The sequence below is a fragment of the Gobius niger genome (assembly GCF_951799975.1).
Source record: "Gobius niger genome assembly, chromosome: 10".
In the NCBI taxonomy this organism is placed as follows: Eukaryota; Metazoa; Chordata; class Actinopteri; order Gobiiformes; family Gobiidae; genus Gobius; species Gobius niger.
In genome coordinates this window covers 24,289,690-24,314,378 of record NC_136861.1, presented here as the reverse complement: position 1 = coordinate 24,314,378, position 24,689 = coordinate 24,289,690, and the positions used below count along the sequence as shown (strand labels likewise).

The following is a 24,689-nucleotide window of genomic DNA, read 5'->3' as shown; positions in this document are numbered from 1 at the left end:
GCACACTCATGCTGCATCTGTGCTCAACAATACTGTGCTCAATACTCACATTTTAGCTGGCTTTTTGAAGGAAAAGAAAATTTAAAAAATGCATTCTCCAGACATTACATTTATATAAGAAGTTTTATTTTACTCACACTATATTATTGTCACCTGACTAATGTTGCTGGTCATAGATAAATGTCAATTCAAGTCACCACAAAATGTCTTTCACTGTTTTGGAAATGCTCTGAGCCTCACAGTCATCAAGCTATTACAAGTTCGCCTTAATCAAATTGGTCCAAATACTACCTTGATCCTTAAGTAATAACCTGAGCTGTGGTTTTGTCCTGAACTGCAAATGTCTCTGCAACTAACAGGGGGAACACGAGGGTGGCATCAGCAAACACCTATAATGAGACAGAAAGCAAGTGCAGAAAGATTTGTTTCATATAAAACAATGAAATGCAGTCTGTTCATTGTTGAAGAAAACATACTACCTTGACTGGTTTAGCGTGGGTGCTGATTTTGCCCCACGACACGGCCTCATCAGGCGCTGCTCCAGAGTCACACCCGTCAAACTCGTGCGCTGTGTTCACATAGACGGCATAGTCGGCTCCGTTTCTCTGCAGCAACAAACATTTACCATAAATTGGTAACACCACAAAGTGTTACCAATTCATGATGCATACCATATTAAGCATTTGAAACGCATCTGAAACACATTGGTAAATACTTTATTCATCATACTATGCCAAGGGTTATTACAAGGGTAATAATATAAAAGGGCTTTCCAAATGCTCAGAGGCCCCGTACCTGATTTTGTGAAAGTAGCTTTATGCAGGGGAAAAAAACTTCAGAGACAATGAACTGGCGGGCTAATTGTTTTAGGACTGTATTACTGTGACTGTAATGCTCCTTGAAAGTTGTGAAATGTGCTTTTAAAGTCATCGATGTGAACAATTGGGATGTTAGAAATGTGTTAAAAGCTAGGAATGAGTTTGCACCACAAGTAAAAGTTAAGTATAACCTGCTGTTTGTAACTGTTTGTACACAAAAAATAGGCACAGGGCCTTTAATAGTGTGTAGCTCAGTGAAACCCAAAAATCATCACATCGCTGCATGTATGTAGTTGGATATTTACCCACGAATTAGCATTTAATATGTGGTGTTTGGCGACTCCTCCTCCGAGAGCAATGATGCCTGTGCTTCTGGCAGCTAGTGTGAGGTTGTTAAGTTTGGTCATATCTGTAATGAAAGAATATGATTAGTACTCACCTGATACAGCAATAGATGTCTTAAAAAGACAGTTAGACAAAAAATACCTTGGATTATGTCCAAATTAAGGCCTGGGTTCTTTCTGGAGAACAGAAAAAACATGTCTCCAAGTGCCCCATCCGTCAAAGCAGGGCTAAACACAGGGATGTTATTCTGATACACAAACATTCATTAAATGTTAATTTCTATATTATTGTGTATCAGGTTCATATTAAAATACAATTTTCTACAGGTAAAAACTCAACCATTGTGCAACAATAATACATAAAAATAAAATATAAAGTGCAGCCGATGGTGCTCTAGTGGTTAAGTCTATTGCAGAATACAATGTTGGCCTGAGTGTTTGCAGATCCAGTTAAGTTATTATTCTCAATCATTGTTGTTAGTAACAGAGCTTTATTTATTTATTGTTTTTTTTGGTTGGAACAGCTCATGTTACACATGAACACACATGTGTTACACTCATGCATGTAAGCACTCCACACTGGATTGTAGCCTTGGGCTAATTTCCATCTGTTGTCCCCCACTCACACTCTCAAACACACTCCCAGTCACCCTGAAGTATTGTACATGTTTTTAGTAGTCAGAGAAAACTACACAGACATGTGGAGAACATGCAAACTCTACACAGGCCCCACCCAGGCCCAGGTGTTCAAACCTTATAGCTGTGGAGCACAAGCACTAACCACTGCGCCACCGTGCCATTCACAAAAGCAGGGTTCAACATAATAACATCAGAGTAAATACTTTAATCCTATACCTTAATCCTTGTACGAGCCTTGTACCCTGAACAAGGCTATTCTAGCATAATGCGCCATATGCAAAATGGTGCGGCTTGCCAGTGGAGCAGCAATTCTCGCCTTACTTATAGTAAGAAAGGAGGGCCCAGGTTTGATTTCTGCTCCGGGAAGAGCCTTTCTGCGTGGAGGTTACACGTTCTCCCCCATGCCTGTGTGTGCTCTGAGTGCTCCAGTTTCCCCAACCACTATATGCATGTATAGATAGCATCTGAGGCCAGGACCTTAAAAACATCATCTGAGTGGGACTCAGATCTCAGTTGGACTATTCTCGTTAAAGCAACAAACTTAATAAACAAATCAGCATTAATTTATATAGCAATTTGACGAGTTGCAGGAGACCACTAAGGACCACTACGGCACCTGCACATTCCAGGTGTAGTTTTTGGATACTCTGACCCTCTGACTAGCGCACAGTGACGCAGCAGCGATCTCTTGGGCCCTCAGCCCACAGCACATGTAATAAATACAAACTAGACAAAGAAGCCTGTATTGATGATAGTATTAATGATGAATTGATAAATGACTCTCTGCTCTTTGCAGTCATGGGGCTCATTAACTACCTTTTTCATGCAAACCAGTACTGTGACTACATAATAATCTACATGATCTTGTCTTTACATTTTCACAATAATTGATTACAGTTCATGGCATGGTAGACAGGAGTCATTCACCTTGTAGGCCCAGTAACACACTGACTCTGGATTGTTGACCTCTTTTCCAAGACGATTTATCATCTTAGAGGGTGTCCAGTGTACACCCTGGAACAAACACCATGTTACTTATGCGCTTTATACAGTATACGACAGCTATAGGTTGGGCATGACATACCAGTTTTTCCTGCTCCAAAAACATCTGATTAAGGACAGGCATGATCCATTTCTCAAACCTCTCATAGTTATTGTCAGGCATCAGGGTGTTCCCAGTCCTGTCAATAAAGCAACACCGCAGACTTAATGTAAATGTAACAGAAAGGCAGCTGGGGAACAAATGGCCCCTTTCTGCACATGCCCTGTCAATGCAGTCAACCTGTTCAGGCCTTTCTGGTAAAGCTCTTTGCCGGATGTTCTGAAATCTCCGAGGTAAACCGGACCCAGACATTTGATAAGGTCTTCCTCTATTCCACCCGCTGTGGTCACAAGAACGTCCACCTAAAAGAAAGAGTAAACATCTTTAGCCTTAAATTGGATCAGTTTATGCAGACATCTGGTTCAAATTGTTTTCTTTCTTACTTGAATTTGAACCATCACTGATTAATTAAATTGCCATAGAAAAGTCAATTGTAAAATGAAAACAGAAAAGGTGCCCGTGCACCATATTAAGGTCAGCTGTACCATTTGGTGTTGCACGAGGTAGCGGATGGTCTCCCTGAGGCCGCTGCTGATCAGGTTGGAGGTGTAGCTCAGGAAGATGGTGCAGCTCCTCAGACAGGGGCAGGTCGTGGGGTCTTCTTTCACTCGTCCATTCTCGCTCACAGGCTCCTGTTGCTTCTTTATCTGGAGAGAGATTTGTTCATCTGTAACCTCCTTTTTGTTGAACCTCTGTCTCGACCGACCTACATCACTTTTTCACATAATATTAATATTGTAAAACGTCACAACAAACAGTGATGATCTTCCCTCTATATTCTATTTTAATTAATGCTATAAAGCCTTGTTTACGATTTTGAGATTAGACGATTATTTTATTTTTTCCAAATGTTTGTTTGGCTTGGTTTATAAGGATTGTTTTGCTGATAAACTCCTTTTAAGCCCTGTTTGTTTTTGGAAAAACATGCACATTAGGTGAATCCTTCAGCCAGGTTATTCTGACCATTAGCCTGGCTCGATATCTGGAGATGTGTTCCTAGGCGCTGCAGTCGCCCACTGTTCCTAACAGGTTGCCACAGTGGTATCGAACGGTGGGTCAAATGCAGAGGACAAATTTCCCTCCGGGGACAATGGTTGACTCCAGCAGGCTGTGGTTTGCCAGAGAAGCCTGGTAGTAAGACAGATACAAGCTTCTAGGCGAGTAGATCAGAAAGATGGGAGTAATACCCCATTTATGACCAAGTGGCCTACTGTAGGATTAGGGTAAGAGATCAACATTTCCGCACCATTTTCAGGCAGGTGCACTTTAGGAATCACCCGTTCCTACAGCCCACATTGCCATCCACAAACGGAATGGTGTCCATAGTGCACCATGTGGAGGTGAGGTAGGTTCCTGCACTAATTCTGGTGCTACTACTTCTACTTCTCATGTCAGGCCGAACCACTGCGAGGTAGCACAAATTAAGGTCATACAAAATTTCAGTCTGACTCCAAAATTTCTGAATGTTCAAGAGATGGAACTCCTTTAACACCATTTATTAAATATCTCTAAAATGTTTCCAAAACAGGGCGGTTCACAGAGCTACAGAGGGGCAGGGGCCTAAAGTTTTTTGCTAAAACGTAGTTAACACCATTATATTTAAGATTTTGCTAAAGACTGTACCCAGCTTTCTTTAGTTTTGCCATTTTTGTCATGTTTATAGTTTCACTAATTATTGGACACCGACAGGAAGTGACATAGTTGAAAGCAAACAATGGTAAACTGTTGGAGTGCTGACCATGTTAAGTCAATGGGAAATGAATCACTGCTATGGGACGCTATACCTTTATCTATGTCACTTCCTGTCAGCTGCTTAGAAAAAAAAAAAAAATTCTGCCCAACATTTCTTCATTAAAACTGTTGCTTCACTGAAATAAAATGATAATTGATGAACTTGCAACTGATGTTATCCTTCTAAATAAGTCATAGGCACTTTAAACTTTAAAAGGGGCACATAATCGGCCTGTTTTCTGTTATTATGAAGCTGATTGCCAAGAAACAAAGAGCAATCTCATGCACCACATGCCAACAATCAGCGTTCTGTGCCCAGGTACCCCCTGTGCTTTTTGGAAAGAAAGACCAAAAGTAAATGTCAGCGTAACTCGACTGCCCAGACACGTTGCACTGCTGTTCAGAAGGATTATACATCTAGCACTTCTGCACTTACAACAGCCACTACATTTTCCGTCTCACCATGTTTTTGATCTCATTGACAGCGAGGCCGAAGTGTGTGGCCTGGAAGCCGGTGGTGAAGTAGGACTGGAGCAGGGCTTTGTGGTCCACTCCCAGGTTAAAGTCATAGCCTTTGATCTGAGGGGTGTCCTCTGGGACCGGCGCACACTCACGGTACAGATCCCCCACCAGCGGATGATCATGACGGGCCATTTTGTCTGAAACATTTGAAGAAAAAAGCGCATTTCACTTCATTCCAAAAATCCTCTTCAGTCAATACCAGTGCAATATAAAATGCCAAGACTTCTTTCGTTACACATTAACTCCAAACACAGCACATTGCAGTACAGTCTATAATGTGACGGAAATATTACCTGGCACTTTGCTGACAGGCGCTGTACAGTGAGCTGCAGTCCCACGCGGTCTGTCCCAAGGATGTTTCTCTGTCAGTTCCCCACAGAGCAGAGAGCAGGAGACCTGGTCAAGCTCCGTTTTAAATAGTTAATGAGCAGAATATGCAGAACTCAAGCCCAGCTGCCTTTTCTCTTTTTCTGCTTATTCTGAGTTTGCGATCAGTGTGAGGTGACACCGAGACAAACCCGAGAATTTGATGAGTCCAGCCTGAACCAATGATTTAAAGTGATCAAATATTACTGGAGCTGTACAGTAACGTAGTCTGATCCATTGTACATTAATAGTAAGACCATTTCAAGCAGAATAACTCTTAAAAACATATATATATATAATGAAAAATAATACTCCGAACTGAGCAAATAATTAAGAAATCTGACCAGGGACAGATCTCACTCCTGTCCATTCATAAGAGGTGATTGGCTTTGAAAGGAAGGTCATTCTTTAAAAAAAAAAATCAGTGTGCAACTTCACTATAGAGTCACTATAAGTCGAGATGCAGTATGTGTAAAATATGAAAGTAAAATACTGTGAAAGATGAATTGAAATACAGATTAGATCAGATGTTTTCATTCCTATGTCTAGGCTGGCTCCATCACTCTGCAGGCCAGGCATTAACATGTATTATGAAACATCTGAAACCCAACCTATTGTCCCAGAAAACAGTCACTGTGAGTTCAGCAGGAGGTGGGGAAAATCAAGTTCAACACTGTCCTGTCTCACTGCATAAGGGAAGGACTGACCAGTTTATTAGAGTCTATAAAATTCTGTATCCTGTAATTTTTTGTGGCATGCACATCAGGTGAAATACTATTACAGTCAAACTGCATTCCCTAATTAGATAAGAGCAGTAAATAAGGGAATCACAGGTAAATTTCCAATGGTATAGTGGATTATCAGTGCACAGTTGTTTATGTTACTTTTTATTTTAGTCTTCTTAAGGCATGCCCTTATAGTTTATATAGTTGAGTTTTCACAGCTTATTTTCATCTAAATTCTGGGTTATATGTTTTATGTTGCACGATTGTACCGAGAAAAAATCCTAGTTTGTGAACCTGTTAAAAAATACTATTGTGATTCTGTTGACAAATTTCCTTCATCTTAATTCTATGGAACCCACATCGTTCCAGATGAGGCAAAATCAAATAAGGAAATGTATAACAGTTCCCCCAAACAGATAAGGAATGATGTGCCTATCCTCAATTCTGGACTAATTAGTTTTGTCCTAAGTAAATGTTAAATAAAAAATATCCTAAATTACAGTGAAAGTATTGCTCTCATTATGAAACATGCTGATAAACTTGTCCCTGTAAAGAATTGGGATGTTAGATGTAAGGAAAGATGGTGAGGAGCGGAGTTAGAGCATCATTTTTGTATTTTTGACTAAGTTTTGCAGTAATTTAGTCGAACAATCTCATTACTTTCCAGGAAATGCAGATTTAATGCCAGATGGAATCAAATGCAACTCTTTTTACTTAATTTTGGCAGAATTAATTTCAGAAGTTTAAATGCTTTAACTCCCCGGAGAAACCCTGTAATACATTTGATCGATCGTGGGAACATGAGACGAGCATAAAGGCTGCGGGAGGTCCGTCACTGTTGAAAGCACAGACGGCCATGACCTCCAGGGTTAGTGCAGCCATCAGCACATGGGCTTTTTACTTATCAACTGCACCAGAAATGCAACCCAACACTGCCCTATGCAATGAGAAACCCATACGTAGTAACATTTAAACTTCCTCTTATCACAGCTCGAACCACTGTGGCCTCACAAATGTGCATTACAGTACGTGAAGCGGATAATTACTCCCTTAAACACATCGTTTTATGGGATGTCAGTGATTGTTTTATACCAGTGAAACTTTAAAGAGGACATATATTTAGAACATTGGCCACCATCCTTTTTCCCCTTTTATGATTTAACAAAATAAGTGACAGCTATTAAAGATGAGGATCCTTGAATAACTATGGGACATAAGTGGATGGAAAACAAGGATTAGAATAAAAACACATTTTCATAATACACATTTGAACTAGTGGCTATTAAGAAAAAAGTCAAATATCTTCAGTGAGCAAGTTGGACAAAAAAGTTCAAAGACTGTAAAACTGTCGAGCGGTTTTGTGCTGCAGTTCAAACTTAAACAGAAATCCAACAATAGTCAATATTCAACACATGTGCCCCTCAGCTGGGACAGCATAATAGAGAAAATGGATTGCCTTACAACATGTGCTGCGGCCTCAAAAATTTTTTTTTGCTTTATTTTATCTTTGAAATACAATAACCCAAATTTAATTTAAAAAAAAAAAAAAAAAAAAGACACAAGACTTCAATCAAGATGATAGAAAACACTTTATTCTCCCCCTATTCACAAATTAAATAAAAGGGATACATCAGACAACATCCCACCTGCAGCACAGTTAAGCTAAGAAACAGTACATGCTAGCCTTGATATCAGAAACAAATAGGTCGGTTATGGAAATTTGTCATCTTTGAAGCGTGCACCTCACACAGGCTTGGTTTAATGAAACATTAAGTCTGGCAGAATCAAATGGTTCGCTATAAAACAACGAAAAAAAAAAAAGAAAAAATTCTTTAAACAAAAAGAAAAGGAAATAAAACTTTTAAAGTCCAAAAGAATTTGTGCTGATCTGCACAAAATAAAAATAACTTAAAAAATGAAATAAAAAAATGCTAGGTTAACTGGACAAATGTTTTTAGTCTTGTAATCAGTGATGAGCTACCTCTGGTCTGAGCTTGCCTTGTAGCACATACGAAGATGACACTGGAGACCAAGTCACTGAAGCGCCAATATCACAGACGGGTAAAAAGCTACACTAAAAATTAATGCACAACTTAGAAAAGGCTGAGGGAAATGACAATGCTGATGCTATAAAATGCTCAATAGTGGACTTCAGAGGAGAACTTTTAAAGGGAGGAAAGTGTTGATACTCAGCGACCTAAAAATAACTTAACCGCAGAGTATGTCTGGTACTAAAGTACATCTAGGTAGTACATACCTCAATTTTATATTAAAACACCAAAGGCAAAAGGCCATAGTACTTCAATTACTGTCATCCACTATGGACAATGTCAAAGGTAAAGCTGGATATAGACCACTGCTTTCAGATTTCACTGTGTTCCAAAGGAACAGACAGCGTTCTCTTGTGGCTATACCCTACACAGTTTGAACGGACGAATATATGGCATCTACAAACACTAATTTCCCAGCAGTGCATTGTGTTTCCATTGACAAAGCTCTTAGGCAGGCCTTCTACTGGGACCCGCAACAAAACGTAAGAAAATATAGCGTGCAGTATTTAGGACAATGAGAAATTATATTTTGTGGATTAACAAGATTGGTATGGACTGACTGATGCAAGTCAAAACATTTTGTATGACTCATTCCTATATGTTATTCAATCCATTGTATAAGCTACATTATAAAACTACTTTATGCCTCATTGTCATATCTCTAGTCATTAACCACTGCTTACTAATATAAGGCTTGGTTTAGCAAGCCATTAACCATACTAAAATTGCTTACCAAAATGCAGCAATTATTACTGTCTCTTGCATTTAATTCTAAATGTCTTAGGAAAAAAGTGCATTTATTAAAAAGAACCAATTCATTCTTGGTGATGTCTTATCGCTGTCATTACATTTTGTAAATACTAGAAAAATGAAGCAATAGCAGCATTAGGATTCTCCACTTGCCTACAGCATAGTCGACGACTAGACCAACAAAAAAAATCTCTTAAATTATATCTATAGTCGGTCTGATGAACCCCTTAAAAACTATTAGGGACATTGTATTCCACCAAATAAGTAAAGGACGACAAAAGAATCAGCTTTAAGCTATGGCACCCTCCCTCCCAATTGTCACAATGAAAAATCTAATGGACCAACTGCACCTGAGCAACAAAGACATTCACTCAAACATGCAATAATTGGGGGGTGATCAAAACCATGCAGAAAAGTGGCACTGCAATGGACTGAAATATCTTGCCAACCAAGAAATGGGTGCAAGTAAACTTAGCTAAATGTACATGTGTAGACTTGAATGCACAACATAGTTTGGCTGTTAACTTGTCAAGAATGACATTTCCTGCAATATTACAATGTAAAAGCATCACATTATCAAGCCCCAGGGGTCACACCAGAGTCATTCCACTGACTCCAGGTGCTCCCACATTTGGGACTGACATCCTATTGCTGGTTTAGATGACATCTTTTTTATGTACACATCTACTACTCCCCCTAGCGGTCATCTAGAGTTAACAGAATTACTTAGCTAAGGGGGAATTCCAAACCAGTCTATTCCCTCACGTTTTAAAACCGTTGTGGCGTGGTTGGCTAAAGTCTCTTTTTGAGTGTAATGGATTTAGCGAGGCATTGAATCTGAGAGGTATATGTACTGTATATCCCCAGTTTACCCTCCCACACCCACCACCCTTCCCCCCTCCCTCACAAACACACGGGCGGGAAGAAGTGGGACATCCGCTGAGTGGACAGTCAAGGCCAGCCCCATCCCTTCAGCTCATGTTTCTCCCGATGACATGGCTAGCGCAATGAGTTTGCAGAGTTCCCTCCCCCACGTCAACCTGTAAAACAACCGAAGAAAAGACTCATTAAGCAGCAGTACACGTCTTTGATACGAGCTTGTCAAAGTGTGTGTGGATCAGAACGTTGATTTGGGAACAAAGTGTATCATTGTATGTCAATGAGCTGGGATTGTCATCACTTCCAAATGGTTCTCAGACTTTCCCCTTGTGTCGTACCTAGCAGGTCAGTGTCCTGTGTGGACTCAGTAAGGACAGGTTAGACGCCATAACAAGCCGATAGACGCTCCTTTAGTAACGGCGGGAACTGCTCTGAAAACTGCTGCCAGTTTTCCTCCCCAACTTGATCCTTGAAGCCATGCAGAATCTTCAGAGAAGAGAAAAACAATCACTGAACAGTGTGCAACTTGTTATATGAAAAGTACAACAGTACAAGCCATGTACCACACATCAGATGAAAACACGTCTACAATAGTCAAGTCAGATTTCGAATGTCTGTTAAAGCAATCATCACAGTGTGGCATATTGCAAAACTGATGATTGATTTTTGTAACCAACCTTATAAAACATTTCTCTGAGGTCATCTTTCGGGCTGACCCAGGATGCAACTGCATCACAGAAGAAGATGAAGTCCTAGTGAAAAGGACAAAACACATAAATTTACAGTGGGAAGGACCTAGCTAATTCATACATTTAAAAAAAAAAAAAAATCCTCCATAAGCACACCTGGACAACTCCTCCTGGGTTGACACCAATCATGACACATATCCCTCTGAAGGCAGAGTCTTTTTCCTCATTGTCTCTGATATTTCTTAAAGATGAACACCTGAGAACAGTGAATATAGTAACGTTTATTCAGTCTTCAGTTCAGAGGGAAGGTGGCAACATTAATCTACAATTGGCTTACCATGGTCTGATGAACTGCGGCAGCTGAGGTGCTACTTCCTGAGGACAGACATAACCCAGTCTCCCGATTGTAATGGCTACGCAAGAGTGAATCACATATTAGCCACATGCCAACAAATGACAGGACAGCAGATTTTAATGGGCATTTACCTGTGTTCTCCAATAGTGTCTTGGGTGTGTTGGGTCTATTGATGATTTCCACCAAGTTTGGCAGAACCATGCCCACGTAAGGCTGCATCTCTGTACCTGAACAGCAAGAGAAAAAAAGGATCGATTATGACATGTATGTCAACGTCGGTTAGCCTTTGTAAAATTAAGACAATTGTGCTACATTGTCACAATTTACACATTTTCAATCTGGATCAGATATTTAGGAACAAAGTGTATCATTTGATTTCAATGAGCTGGGTGTGTCATCATTTCCAGATATTTATTGTGCAAAATGACAAAAGTCCATAATTGATTGCAAAGGACACTCACCCATTTGTATTGAGATTTCCCCGATCGCCCAGGTGGCATTGTTGCACACAGAAATAAACTCAGGGTTTAGGTTGAGTCCCAATATGGGCATAAACTCGGCTAAAGAGGGAAAATATCAGAGTTGGTCAACTTTGAATACACGGCACAAAGGCAGAAGGTATAAAACTGGCCGCTCCAGTACAACTCACCAATGCATGGCTTAACATGGGGGAAGCAGGCCTTTGTCAGGTCACCCAGAAGAGCAAAGGAACTCTGTCTTACCTCCGGCATTGTGTCCTGGAAGCAAAGAATACAGCAAGTTCTTCCAATGTTTTAAATAAAGTTACCGTAAGTATCAATCTAAAGTACATTTTATACCTGCATGCACTGAAAAAGCAGTGTCATAATGTTGGATCGGGCCACAAGCTGTTCCACATGACCCCCCAGACCCTCAGCCAAACCGCTCAGGAGATCCAGAGCTACAATCATGAAGTCTTTGTCTGGAGCCTCATATTGGTCTGGATGCTGGCTGTACATCTGCAGAGATCAGCATCTTTGTCAAATACCACATTCACAAAAACATTTCTAGACATGATTCTAGAAAAGTTTAACATTTGACAATTTTTTTTATCTGGATCAGATATTTAGGAACAAAGTGTATCATTTGATGTCAATGAGCTGGGTGTGTCATCATTTCCAGATATATTTGTCAGGTCAAACAGGAGAATCCTTACCATGGCTTGAGCTAGTGTCTTCTGAACAAGTGTAACGCAGCGCTGATAGACCGGTTCACAGTAAGGGAGGAAGCCACTCTGCAGGGCAGTCGCCACTGAAGACAAGCACTTTAAAAAAGTAGAAACGAGAATTAAAGCTACACTGAACACAAACCCCAGGTTTTATGCTGCAACATTACACAAACAACTTAGCTGCAGGCAAAAAGTGCCAGCAACACAAAAACATGCTCCTAATGCAGCGGGTTAATAAAATGAAGCATTTGAAAGGCGACCCATCATGAAATTGATATTTACAATTCATTATAATTTCTGGGTAAAATGTTTCTCTCTGTACCTGAACAGCAAGAAAAAAAAAGGCTTGATTAGGACATGTATAGTAACGTCGGTTAGTCTTTGTAAATTTAAGACAATTGAGCTACATTGTTGCAATTTTACAAATTTTATATCTGGATCAGATATTTAGGAACAAAGTGTATCATTTGATGTCAATGAGCTGGGTGTGTCATCATTTCCAGATATATTTGTTTGTTTTTGTGCTGATAAACATAAAAGAATAAAAATCTTGCCATACTGTCGCATACCTCCAGCAGTGGAAACAGATCCTTGTCCTCGTCCTTAAGCTCATTCCATTTATTAATGAGTGGAGGCATGAGTTTCTGAATGTACTCCTGTTTTGTGGGGCACAGAATCACGAGTTCAGAGGTTTATGGAACATTGTACATTTAACGTCTGAACAGAAGAGTTTGGTACTATGGTACTCACCGACTGATTGAGGTGGTGGCCCACTGAATCTGCCAAAGTGCCAATGGCATCATACAAGATAAGAAGGTTCTTGTGTTGGTATTTCCCAAAGGCAAACACCAAAGTGTCCAGAATGAAGCCCAGGTACGGCACTAACTCTGTACATGCCTCCTCTTCTAATGTAGCAAAAGCACTTTAAACAGACACACAAAAATGTCACTAATGCAATTGCACACATTTATGTCAACAGTTGTCAAATCACAGATGTGGATCAGATTCAATTTTGGGAACAAAGTGTATCACTGTATATCAATGAGCTGGGTGTGTCATCATGTCCACATAAGACTGAAGATACTAGAATAAATGCTCACCTGCATGCCGCCTCCTGCACCCTCTTGTTGCTGTCCAGGATGCGTTTCAGGAGCTCCGTCATTAGGGGTTTGAGGTAGGAGTCTGGGGGCTGTGACACCACCCAATGTGCATAGCGGCTCAGAGTCCAGCAAGCAATGGAGCGCACCAGGGCCTTTTTGTCACAAAGAGACTGGATGAGGTGAGGGATGAGCTCCGGCAGGTATGGCACCATGCCCTGCATGCAGCCTAGGAATGGAAAACTTTGCTATCATGTTGATTATCCATGTACATAACACCATTTAACATTGAACATTCTTTTTTTTTTTTTTTTACATGAATGAGAGAACGCATGTCTACCATTTACAACAGGTATGGACACAGCACAAACTTTGACACTCATCCAAACTAACACATTTCTCACATCCCAAATATTCAAAGGGATGAGGTTATAGGCATTTCACAACTTTCATAGGCAACAGTGTCATGGTAATGTAAACAAGCCTGGCAGTTCACGGTCAATGCTTTATATTTGGATTATTTCGATGCACAGCTCAATAAGCTCTGATTTAAAGATATATACGTTACTGCAGAACAAAACAAATGCTCAAATATTACCTTCAGCTATAGCTCCCAGAACTAGAATACCAGACTCTTTGACAACCCAGTCTGGGTGGAACAGCAGGCCTTTCAAAAGCGGCAGGAGGTGAGGGAGGAGATCGTCACGAAACACATTGGCCAAGACGTCCAATGCTGCAGCAGAGCACTTCCCTTCATTTAAACAGAAATCAAAGTTAGTTTCATTAACAAAGTGTTTAAAGTTCTTTAAAAAGCCTGTGCTTACTCAAGTTCCAATCAGACAAAGTGTCATCATCATCATCGTCATCATCATCGTCTTCTTCGTCCTCAGCTTCACCACCTTCATGCTGAAGTGTGACGGTGCGCGACTTATGGAAACGGGGCTTGATGTCTTGTTCACTGTCTGGCACCGCTTCATCTTCTTCTACATCTCCCTAAAAGTGTACAGAATTAGAATTAAGCCATTTGGGTGAAACACTACAGAAACTTATAGGACTAGGGTGAGGGGACTGTCAATAAGGTTTTGCAATAATTTACCCTGAATACAATGTAAAAGAAAGCATCCCTTCAGCAAAGACCACATTAAAAGTAGGCATCTGGTAGCAATGCAAGCCGTATTTCTTACATTCAGATCAATGTATATCATAGTTTGGCAGACTGGAGCCACAGTGCTACCTTCTCCAGTTCTGGCACCCGCTCTAGACCACTGCTACTATTTATTGTGAAATCAGCATCGTGCTGCACTCTGTTAAAGTGTATATTATTTTATTGCAATATATTCTTGTATAGGCTCAGTTTATTCCACAAAAAGATTAGCTATGAAAGCACTTTGCACTATTCAGCTTTCAAGGACTGTATTCAGGATCATCATGTAAGTTGTAAACAGTACACTGAACTCCAATTATAGTGCCATTTTCCTATTCTATATAATAAAAAGGGGCATAAACATAGCCATTGAGAGTTTTCAGATTTACGAGGGTACCAAAGCAATTCATTTTCAACATTTTTTAACAATTTTAAAGCATTAAAATCTTTGTCATTAAAATTACCAGCCCAGCCCTAGTTTTTAAGCAAATGATCAAGTTTCACTCTGCTTTTTAAATCTCATTTTTAATTTGCATTACAATGTGGACAGGAAGTTGTCTTTGCCGTATATTCTGTGCACAGATCCTTCTATCCTACTTCCAGGTCCAACGGAACTTAAGGGTAATTCAATATAAAAGGATTTTGCTGATTTGAACCTCCCTCATGACTGTACAAAAGGCTCTTTCCAAGCATCTGATTGTACAGAAATACTGTATTACATTTACACTTTCTTTAGTATTTTTGTGATAAACGGTCATATTATTTTTCAATACACAAAGGCGAATAATTATATAATATAGTAATTTTAACTAGAAATACTTGAAATAACATGCCTTTTGTCAATATTTGTCCCAGATCTTATATATTAAGATGTAGGGTTTTTTGTGTTCGTCTATGGAAAAATGCAGTTTGGACCCAGAAGCTTTGTTGTCGTGTGTGATGTTACAACCCAATTGGATTAAGTAAATGCAACTACCTAACCCACCAGCAATGCTTACCTTCAGTAGTATGATGTCTATTTCAGAATATTTCATCCCATTAACCAAGATGGGTGTTAATCTGTTCAAAATAAGGGCAAAAACATTTGAGTGTTGAATGTTCAGATGGTCCTGAAATTAAAATGATTGTGACTTACTGCACTAAATGGCCCGAGAGCACTTCCTTGCAGATGGGCTGCTCTGCCAGGGTCAGCCAAAACTCACAGGCTTCCAAAGCCACATTCTCATCAGGGTCTTGGGTACGCTGCAGCATGTACTGAAGATAAAGACAAATATAACAATCAACATCTCACAGTGAAAGTGCAGTGCTTCATTTTAATCAAAAGCAGTAAATTAAAGCTTACTTGTATTATACTATGCATGTGAGGGATAAGACGATCGACTCTGACTTCCAGTAGCATGACAAGGGCTCGACACACATTTTTTCTAACTTCAGAGTCCTCATCGGCTGCCAGTGCAAAAAGACTCTAGAAAAACATTGAGAAATTAAATATGTTTAAGGTGAGCCACTAAACTCACATGCACATTCAACCAACCTACCTCTATAAAAGTGTCAATATGGTCCATCAAGGCTTGGGCTCTTCCAATGATGAATTGGTTCACACAGGCTATAGCATGGGACCTACAGAAAGAACGTGTGATGACTTACATTTAAATTGTTAATACATCACTGATTTAATAAGTGAAATCTGGCTCAGACAGTATGAATACGAAAACCATCAGACAGTCAAGATTCTAAGTATAATCATGTCCAGATCTAAATTGTCACAAAATACTGCTCTTATAACAAAGATAAGATCATGGACCTGATTTTTGGGCTGCAGTGCTTGAAGAATTGTAGAAATTTGGGGATCATGATATTGAGTGGTCTGTTGAGAGCGTCACTGTCCAACAGCTCTGAGGAGTCTTCACAGATCTTTTGCAGTGCTCCAAACGAGCCCTGAGACACGGACATACACAGAAAGGCTGTCAAATCAAACGCAAACGTACACAGACAGAGGAGAGAACGAGACTGAATCAGACTTTACCATTACCGAGCCCCACAATCTATCAAGTGCATTCTGTGCTAATTAAAACAACGGTGCCTTTTCACACATGGAGGCGATCATCAAAAGCTGAGAGGCAAAACATAAGGGACAAGCGTAAATGCTGACCTCACACGTGTTGTAATCGTCCGAGTTGAGCAAGTTGCAAAGCTGTGGCAGGAGCTCCGGCCATGTTTGGAGTTCCCCCTTTGAGGCAATAGTTGTGATAAGAATACCTAGAGTGCAGAAAACAAAAGAGTCAAATAAAAGAACAAACTAGGCAAACTTGGCACACCAAACTCAGTTTTTTGTAACATTTGGATCAGACAGTATGAATACAAATGCCCTCAGGGGTACTCAGGGTATTTATGGTGCATCATTTCCAGGGTCAACAATCTAAATCAGGGGTAGGCAAGTCGGCTCATTCACAAGCCAATTTAGACGACTAGACTAAAAAGGTGTGAGAGGCTTTGCTCAGGAAATACATTATAATAACACACATATTTTCACCAAGTGTATAGATATTACGCACAATCATATTTCTTAATATCAACCGGTGGCGTCTCAGGGCCTGACATTGCCTACCCCTGATCTAAATGAAAACGGGTTTAGGAATATAAAATGTCACAACTTCTTACCAATTGTGGCCCGAATGAGCGGTGAAGGGTCGCCAATGTTATTGAGGCATTCCCTCTTGATGAAGTCTGCAACCGCAGGGGGAAAGTTCTGGTAGTGTGCTTTAACATTGTTCTTCAGAATAAGACCGCTCAAAGAACGTGTTGGCTCATCTAGAGAGATAAAGAGTGAACAAAATTTACATTCCCGCAGTGACTCCTCTCCAGCTACTCAGTTGGTCCAATCATACATTCCACAAGGTAAAACTAAATGGAAAAACCTGACAGGCGCAAGAACTCACCTTCAGTTTTTAGGCGTGTGAGCACAAAAATAAGATAATTATTAAAGTCTGGAAACTGATTGAGTTGCTCGAGTTTCTGAAATTGCTATTAAGGAATATCCGATTGAGGTAGAACAACACAGAAAAAAGAAGACACTTTTAGGGTGTTTCAGTTTGGAAAGGATACTTGTTGGACAGCTCTTTGAGTGACAGTGTTGGGAGACTGAGAGTCCTTGAGCAGCTGGAGGACCTGTTGAAGTCCCTGCTCATCCGGCTGCCACTCCATTCTGTGAAAGAAAATTACATCCGTTACACAAACCCACTGAACAAACTATTTAAAAAAAAGAATAATAATGAGTACGACTAGAGTGTCAAATGTTCACCAGACAAATATAAATGCTACACCTCCATTGCATTAATTATCGCCTGAGTGAATCGTATGACTAGTCGCACAAAAATGAGGACAACACGAGCAGCTAAAATCTCTGACCCAGCTTAATCGCTTCAAGTTAATCCTGCCCCCACCCCCACACCACCCGGTCATTATTGTAATGTAAAATGCCGTAGCTTTGAGACAAAATTTCTATTGATACCAGGTCATCGTCGCTGTGCATTACACGTGGGCCGAGACTCGTGGTTACCTGCGGGGTCCAGGCGGACACACGGCGACAGGAAGTTAGCATTAAACTATGGCAGTGCCGCATTAATACCAAGAAAACCCTCAAGACCGCTTAAGAAGCCGGGCTTGCTTTGCGGCGCACACACAGCAGCACTAAACTGCACACGTCTACGCGAGTGAAGCTGCTCACAGTTGACCTGTATCAAGTTGTTGCTTTTGTCCAGGCCTGGTCCACCAGAGCACAACCACGTTGGGCGGTCACATCGTGCCGGTCTTGATAGACGATTCACTACTGACTTTAAATGTCTAGTTACGATCGCTTTTAACACAATACAGTTAAGACTAGCGAGTACGTGGTTAACACGATGTTCTGATCAGGCAAACTCAACAGGCTTGGTAAGCTCGAGATAGCAGCAATGAGCCAAGGCCTAAGGTTACAATGCTAAAGCTACGTAGCCACACAATGCTAATTATCACAATCCTTAAGCAAAACCGAAGGGTTTCTCTTATCTAAGCTTATAAACGTTATGCACATGAGAAAAAAAGTTGAGTAGGTTAACATTACACCTTAAATAATACCTACAATATCAATTTCAATCGTGTGATTGGAACTGGGCCGCTCCTCTTCTGTTTCGTAGCGGTTCCTCTTGTTCAAAATGAGCGGAGCACGCTGACGAGGATTGACCTATTGGGCTTCCGTGGAGAGCCTATCCACGCGAGATGAGCCGAGTTCTCGGAGAACTGATACATCGATCATGTGCTCTCCATAGACTGGATAAATATTATGTTCTCTTTTCTCTCTTTTGATTGAGATCATTCATTTCTATAACGTGATATTTTAAGCACGTGACACAAGAAATATTTTTTAGGATATTTATTAAAAAATATATACATGTATATTTACAAAAAACAAACATAATGTAGGCTATAATTTACAGAACAGATAAAACGTTAGTTCTCAATCTTTTCTCTGTTCTTTCTCGCTCCTCTATCTCCTGTAGGTCTAAATCTGTAGGCATGAAGTGCTGTTCATAGCCCGCATTGTCTTCTTCTGAGCTCCATGAACTCTGACCAGTCTCATCTTCCTCATTTCTGTCTTCATCAGAGTCAACCATTTTACTGTACTCTTGTTTGCCACATCCACAATGTGTGTTTTTATGCTCCTCGGTGAGAACATCTTTCAGTGGGTCATCGCCATCTTCATTCATTATTTTGTCAGTTTGGGGGATGAAAGCCAACGATGAGGTCTTAATTATTTCAATCTCCGAGAGTGAAATCTTTTCTACTTCAGGCTTGCGGAGCCAAGCCAGAGAATCATTTATCTATAGATTGTTCATACAACATGTTAAAATACATAAGTTAAAATACAGTAAAATAAGATTCAAATCAGCCGATAAACTTCATACCTGGGTCTTCAACTCTCTGATGATGTTGCTATTATGGGGATCTGGTACTTTATCATACAACGAAGGCAGTACAGCAGAACAGGCTTTATTATCCCTTCAAAACAGATGTATTAAACAAATAAAGAAACATGCATCTTACAAACACAACTGGACTGACTGTTTAGTAAAAGTAATGATCAGACAATTACAAAATTCTCAATTCTCAAGCATTAGCTGCTTTGAGGTGCGCCTTTTCTTTACTCTCAAAATCACGTATACTTACCAACAGCAAAACAGTGCACATAATAGTGCTACCAATCCAAGTCCTCCAAAGATGACAAATAAAATGTTTTTGACATTGGCCCCTTGAAATAGTAAAAAAAAAAATGTATATACATATATTTCATAATAAAAGCAAATTCTTCTATAAAGAAATGTGAGATTTTATTCCTTCATACCAATATTTTCACTGGACTGGGTTCTGAACAGAACAGTAGTAGTTGGGCCAGGCCCAGCCTGATTAACAGCATTTATCCACACCTCATAGTTTTGGTTTTCATTGAGATCATCCAGTTTTATAGTTCTCTTTTCCAGTTGTGGGTGTGCACTTACATTTTTAACTGTAAAGACTTAGAGGTTGAATGCAAGATATTTATAATTTACAAACTCTAACAAATTGTATAGATAAACAATGTACACTTACCATTGTCTTTGCCATATCCTACTTGGTAATATGGAGTGACACCATTCTGCACTGACATCATCACTGTCTCCCAAAGTAATGTCACATGCGTAGTGCCACAGGACTGCACTTTAAATAAAGGCACTTTTGCAGGTTCTGAAAATCAATTTGATCGATTTACCATTTTTGCATTTACCACCTCCTACCACAATTGTAAACATATACCTGTATTATAAGTCTGTTTCTCTGTGCCGTTATATTTAAAATGCATAATTTTAAGTTTTTCTTAAATTATTAGTTTTAATATATCTTTAGTCAGATATTTTGTTTCTTTGATTGATCTTCTAAATATATGCACCCTACTGTGTATTACTACTAATCTTATCTTTAAGATACTTTTTTATTAAAAATAAACATATTATACTTACTTCCTTGAACAAAATGTGTGACATCTGTGCAATAAAACTGGACCTTATTGTGTTCCAACACAGTGAACACTGACACTTGATAAGCGGTGAATTTCTTAAACTGCCCTGTAGATGGAGACAGACATCAATGCATCAACACCAAGTTCATCTATCAACTTATAATACACATTACATGTTCATTATCAGGCAAAAAGTCAGGTATTGATGACTATAATTTATTATAAATGTAAAGTAACCTTTGATTGTCACTTTCGTAACACTCGTATTTAATCTGATCCAATCCAATCCTTGGCCCAAAGAAGATCCAGCTTCTTTGTATTGCACCACATACTCTTTGATGTCGGGAATCCTCGTAGTTATATTCCAGGAGACGGTTAAATTGTTTTCGTTCATTTCCAGATAAATGTCTTCTTCTTTAAGTATTTTTTCTGTAAAAGAAAATAACATATTATCAGAGTCCCAATAATCTAAAAAAACAAAAAAAACAATCTTTCAATAAAAACAAACATTTAAATTTGAATGATACCTTGTGCTTGTATGTCTAGATGAGAAGGCTGTGACACACCCAGTGCATTGTAGGTGTCTATGCTGAATGATTTGACAGTCTTTAGAGAGGAGTTGTAGTAACATTGGGCTTCACTGCACACCAGCACAGAGGATTCAACAGGCTCATTAAAGGCCGCGTGAGTCCCATTATCAAAATACAGTCTCAAGTTATATCCTATAATCTGTCCACAGGCTTTGGTCATGGGAAGCTTCTACAAAATATTAACACAACAGGAACAGAAAGTAAATTAAGTCAAAGAATCAGTTTAAAGTAATAATGTATTTTTTATGATAAAAAAAAGGTTGAAAAAAATGTTTCAGGTTATTTTTTACCTTCCAAGCAAGCACACACTCTGACCTTTTGGGTAACATACCACAGTCCCTCCAAACATTCAATGTTCCAATAGGGGCTGGAGAAAAAAAAATGGGAAAGGGAGATAAAAAAAACAACAACCCAAAATGTGTTATTAAAAAAAGTAATTTCAAGGACAAACCTCTCTCTGCACTCTGTATTGTGTAAATCTCACTCCACTCACTCATCAAGCTTGTATCACATGCACACTGGACCTGAAATAAATAGTTTATGCAGGGTTCTGGACTGTCGAGAGTGAAGCTGCCAGACACACCGCCTTCATCTTGCTGCAAAGAGGAAATCATTCAGGTTGAGGAGTGATGGTAACATTCATTTGCAATTCTTATGAATACTTTTAATTAATTTAGACATTCCGTCAAGTAAAACCTCAATCCATGCTGGCTGTGCCTCTGAGCGATGGCGAACGTTGCAGGGTCCTAATTCATGCATCAACTGATCACAAGCAGATGTCCAGTGAATTTCCATGGGTTCATGATAACTTGATGTGATCTTTGGAGGGGGTGGCTTTCCTAAAAACAAAAGCAATGAAGAGTGATGACACTGCCATCAGTCCGGCCGGAGTTTGAAATTACAAAGTCTAAGTGGACTCACTGATGACCGCTGTATCAAAGGTAATAGTCTCAGATCTGGACACAGTTCCATCTTGATCCTTCGTCTGAACCCAAACCTGTAGTTCACTTTGGCTCATAAACTGGTGGCGCTGGATTACTGCCCTGTGACCTGTAGCTTTGCTCTGAGAGCCTTCCCTGAACATGTTTAAGGTTACAAGGGTTTTAAAATTCATACTACAAATCCTATATAAGTGCAAAGGGGAGTGGAGCAGTTAAAACAAATCTAACCACAACCTGATACCTGTTTAAGAGACTAGCTTTGTAATAGGTAATGAAACTGGAACACCACCACTATTAGTGTGTGGAAGGTAGAAGTGAGCATGCAAGCAACAAAACACATGTTAAAAAGCATGTTTTTCATCAGAAAACACATCAAAGTCTGGTAAAAGGATAAAGTCAATTCAACATTTTACATTTAAATTTAGTAGAACCTTATTTATTACTTACCAATGTAAAGTGTAAGTTAAATTATTGGGACCAGGCATTGGATCCCAAGTGCAGATGATATCAGGACAGCTGTAACTGTCACATGGAATATGGCAATCTGGGGGAGAAGGTTTTACAGGTGGACCTGTGGAAACAATGCAATATTATGACTATGATGTTTCAAAGTCAATTGTATTTCGAGGACCCCCTTGAAAATGAGATCAATCATCTCAAGGGACTAATTCTCTTGAAATAAATAAATGTCAAACAATGTCAAACAAAGCGGAAGGTGAAGCACAAGCTTGAGCATACTGTGTGGGTAACACCTTTTTCAGACTTGCGAAAAGACTTCCGTTCTACAACACAAATCTTACCTCCTTTTTTTAAGTCTGTCTGAACACTTCAAACCAGAGTTTGTACCAATGAGCAATACAAGTGGCAACAACAGGAAATGAACACATGTAAGGCACTCTGAAGGCATACATACCTTTGAGAGACAAACACCAGCCTGCCATCATAATGGACAAAAGCCATAATGTCTTCAGTCTGGCCATGACATGTGCAAAAAACATTCAGAATCTAAAAAGCAGAGCACGCCTGGTCACTACACCTTCATATCAACTCAAAAGGAAAATAGAGGGAAAACGTAGTGACGTTGGGCAGATAGTAATAACTACTTCATAAAGAGATTAAATACTAAACTACACAGTATCAGAGAATTAACAGTCTATAAAAACCTGACAGATGTTCATCCTAAATACATGTTTAAATCTTACCTCACAGTTACCGATGTGGGACCTGATCATCTTGGTTGTCACAATATCAACACAGACATCTGGCCAGATTTTCTTTCTCTTTCTTAAAACTTTGCTTTACAGTGTTAAAAACTCTCTTAATGCGTCCATGTAGCCTACAGACCACAAAGAACAAGTTTCCTCACAGTGTACAGTTATTCGAAGAGATACCCCGCCCATTACAGGAAATTCAACGATCATGCGCAGTTTTGGCGACTCTCCATGTGACTCTCTCTGTAGACCTGCACATGTGAGTCATATACTCTCAAACTTTTCACTAGTTCAAGGGAAAAGCACCTTATCAGATCTTTGGCTTCCGGAGCACCTCCTAAATTTGGTAAAAGGACTTATCCCGGCCAGACATAAACAGAAGAAACGTGTGAAAGCTTAAAGGAATAGGCCGTGATGTAGCCTACTGATATGTTCTTACCTGAGTTTAGACGAGTTGATGCGTACCTGTCAGCTCTTTACGCGTGCGCTCAGTCACGTGTAAAGAGCGCAGATGTTAGCATTTAGCCTCTCCTCCTCTCCTCTATGGGCTCTTCCACGTTATTTCCTATTTAAATACGGTTTCGAGAAGTTACACAATTCAAGTGTAGATACACAAAATGTCGATTTTCTAAGTGGATAAAAGAGGTACTATATTGTAAGGCGTAATAATACCTTCGACGTCCGCACAGTAATCACCGGTGCTATTTTTGCAGGTTTTTTTGGGCCAAATTGCGACAATATCTCCACATCATTAGCTCTGATAAAGTCTTTGTAACTAATGTGTCAAAAAATAAAATCAGAAATCCCAATCTGGCTCAATCTGTTATTCATATTTCGTTGCCGGAAAGAATTAGTTGAATAAAACACCTTATTTTTTATATGAAAACATAAAATCACTGGAAACTAATATGTTTTTTTCCCCTTCATATGTATGCCAGTAATCTACAGCAAGTTTCAAATCGATATCTTTACATTTAAATTTTCCCTTAATTTTTATCTCACTTTTCCGGTGTTCTTTGAAAAGAACTTGTCCCAGAACTATTTTTTTTTTTTTTGATATAAAGATATTACCTCTCCTGGAACCGCCACCTTAACGTGGTGGAGGGGTTTGAGCACCCGAATGATCCTGGGGGCTCTGTTGTCGGGGGCTTTGTGCCCCCGGTAGGGTCTCCCATGGCAAACAGGTCCTCGGTGACGGGTCAGACAAAGAGCAGTTCAGAAGCCCCTTATGAGAGACCAACAGGGCCGGTTTGAATCATGAGGCCGTCCTTCTGGGAACCCACCACCTGCAGAAGGAGCCATAAGGGGCTGGTGCAATGTGATTCCCACGGAAAAGTGGAAGAAAATGGATGGATGGATGGATAAAGATATTGAGAGAAACAGAGAATACGTAAATTATCTACAGATCTTAAATAATTGAGAAAAAATACCATATCAGCCTCAGATGTCTGTGTAAGCTCTCAGTCGTATAGGAGTTGTCCATCTTCAATAAAGGTATTTGAGTCGTCTTCTGTACTC

General features: G+C 39.7%; 3 protein-coding genes and 1 long non-coding RNA gene across 5 annotated transcripts; all 4 read right to left on the bottom strand.

Annotated features, from left to right (window-relative positions):
* Positions 1-168: 168 nt before the first annotated feature.
* On the bottom strand, positions 169-5,299 carry LOC306969280 (deoxyhypusine synthase-like). The gene is made up of 9 exons (XM_079564891.1): positions 5,097-5,299; positions 3,389-3,550; positions 3,084-3,205; positions 2,886-2,982; positions 2,729-2,815; positions 1,305-1,410; positions 1,124-1,227; positions 480-605; positions 169-389 (listed from the first exon to the last, which is right to left on the bottom strand). The coding sequence occupies exons 1-9, from the start codon at positions 5,286-5,288 to the stop codon at positions 300-302; spliced, it is 1,086 nt and encodes a 361-aa protein (XP_079421017.1). The 5' UTR covers positions 5,289-5,299; the 3' UTR covers positions 169-299.
* A 2,518-nt stretch (positions 5,300-7,817) lies between these two features.
* LOC306968508 (transportin-2-like) lies at positions 7,818-18,634 on the bottom strand. 2 transcript variants are annotated; one of them, XM_079563890.1, is made up of 25 exons: positions 18,519-18,634; positions 17,504-17,603; positions 17,338-17,413; positions 17,060-17,209; positions 16,551-16,657; positions 16,203-16,336; positions 15,937-16,018; positions 15,741-15,863; positions 15,534-15,652; positions 15,397-15,457; positions 14,079-14,247; positions 13,853-14,005; positions 13,258-13,483; positions 12,908-13,079; positions 12,727-12,813; positions 12,146-12,253; positions 11,790-11,948; positions 11,621-11,708; positions 11,433-11,531; positions 11,103-11,198; positions 10,954-11,029; positions 10,773-10,872; positions 10,605-10,679; positions 10,266-10,413; positions 7,818-10,088 (listed from the first exon to the last, which is right to left on the bottom strand). In XM_079563890.1, the coding sequence occupies exons 2-24, from the start codon at positions 17,600-17,602 to the stop codon at positions 10,306-10,308; spliced, it is 2,667 nt and encodes an 888-aa protein (XP_079420016.1). In that variant the 5' UTR covers position 17,603; positions 18,519-18,634; the 3' UTR covers positions 7,818-10,088; positions 10,266-10,305. The 2 variants fall into 2 exon arrangements, with proteins under 2 accessions (XP_079420016.1, XP_079420017.1); XM_079563891.1 differs by lacking the exons at positions 17,338-17,413; positions 17,504-17,603; positions 18,519-18,634 and having other exon boundaries at positions 16,203-16,362; positions 17,060-17,075.
* A 197-nt stretch (positions 18,635-18,831) lies between these two features.
* Positions 18,832-22,424, bottom strand: il12rb2l (interleukin 12 receptor, beta 2a, like). Its single transcript, XM_079565061.1, has 13 exons — positions 22,408-22,424; positions 21,941-22,095; positions 21,716-21,858; positions 21,471-21,615; positions 21,310-21,386; positions 20,957-21,188; positions 20,667-20,858; positions 20,431-20,535; positions 20,024-20,158; positions 19,779-19,949; positions 19,604-19,685; positions 19,342-19,435; positions 18,832-19,257 (listed from the first exon to the last, which is right to left on the bottom strand). The coding sequence occupies exons 2-13, from the start codon at positions 22,035-22,037 to the stop codon at positions 18,868-18,870; spliced, it is 1,863 nt and encodes a 620-aa protein (XP_079421187.1). The 5' UTR covers positions 22,038-22,095; positions 22,408-22,424; the 3' UTR covers positions 18,832-18,867.
* Positions 22,425-22,446: 22 nt separating this feature from the next.
* On the bottom strand, positions 22,447-23,331 carry LOC306969440. Its single transcript, XR_013793324.1, has 3 exons — positions 23,163-23,331; positions 22,874-22,965; positions 22,447-22,531 (listed from the first exon to the last, which is right to left on the bottom strand). It is a non-coding gene; the product is annotated as an uncharacterized lncRNA (long non-coding RNA).
* Positions 23,332-24,689: the final 1,358 nt, after the last annotated feature.

Coding starts and splice junctions, on each gene's coding strand:
- LOC306969280 (XM_079564891.1), bottom strand. CDS start 5,288: ATGGCCCGTCATGATCATCCGCTGGTGGGGGATCTGTACCGTGAGTGT. Junction 2,983..3,083: donor TACCAGAAAGGCCTGAACAG/GTTGACTGCATT, acceptor CTTTATTGACAG/GACTGGGAACACCCTGATGC. Junction 1,411..2,728: donor TGTGTTACTGGGCCTACAAG/GTGAATGACTCC, acceptor TTTGTGTATCAG/AATAACATCCCTGTGTTTAG.
- LOC306968508 (XM_079563890.1), bottom strand. CDS start 17,602: ATGGAGTGGCAGCCGGATGAGCAGGGACTTCAACAGGTCCTCCAGCTG. Junction 11,030..11,102: donor GACACTATTGGAGAACACAG/GTAAATGCCCAT, acceptor ACTCTTGCGTAG/CCATTACAATCGGGAGACTG. Junction 10,873..10,953: donor CCGCAGTTCATCAGACCATG/GTAAGCCAATTG, acceptor CACTGTTCTCAG/GTGTTCATCTTTAAGAAATA.
- il12rb2l (XM_079565061.1), bottom strand. CDS start 22,037: ATGAGCCAAAGTGAACTACAGGTTTGGGTTCAGACGAAGGATCAAGAT. Junction 21,859..21,940: donor CTTTGATACAGCGGTCATCA/GTGAGTCCACTT, acceptor TTTTGTTTTTAG/GAAAGCCACCCCCTCCAAAG. Junction 19,686..19,778: donor CCAGTCCAGTGAAAATATTG/GTATGAAGGAAT, acceptor TACTATTTCAAG/GGGCCAATGTCAAAAACATT.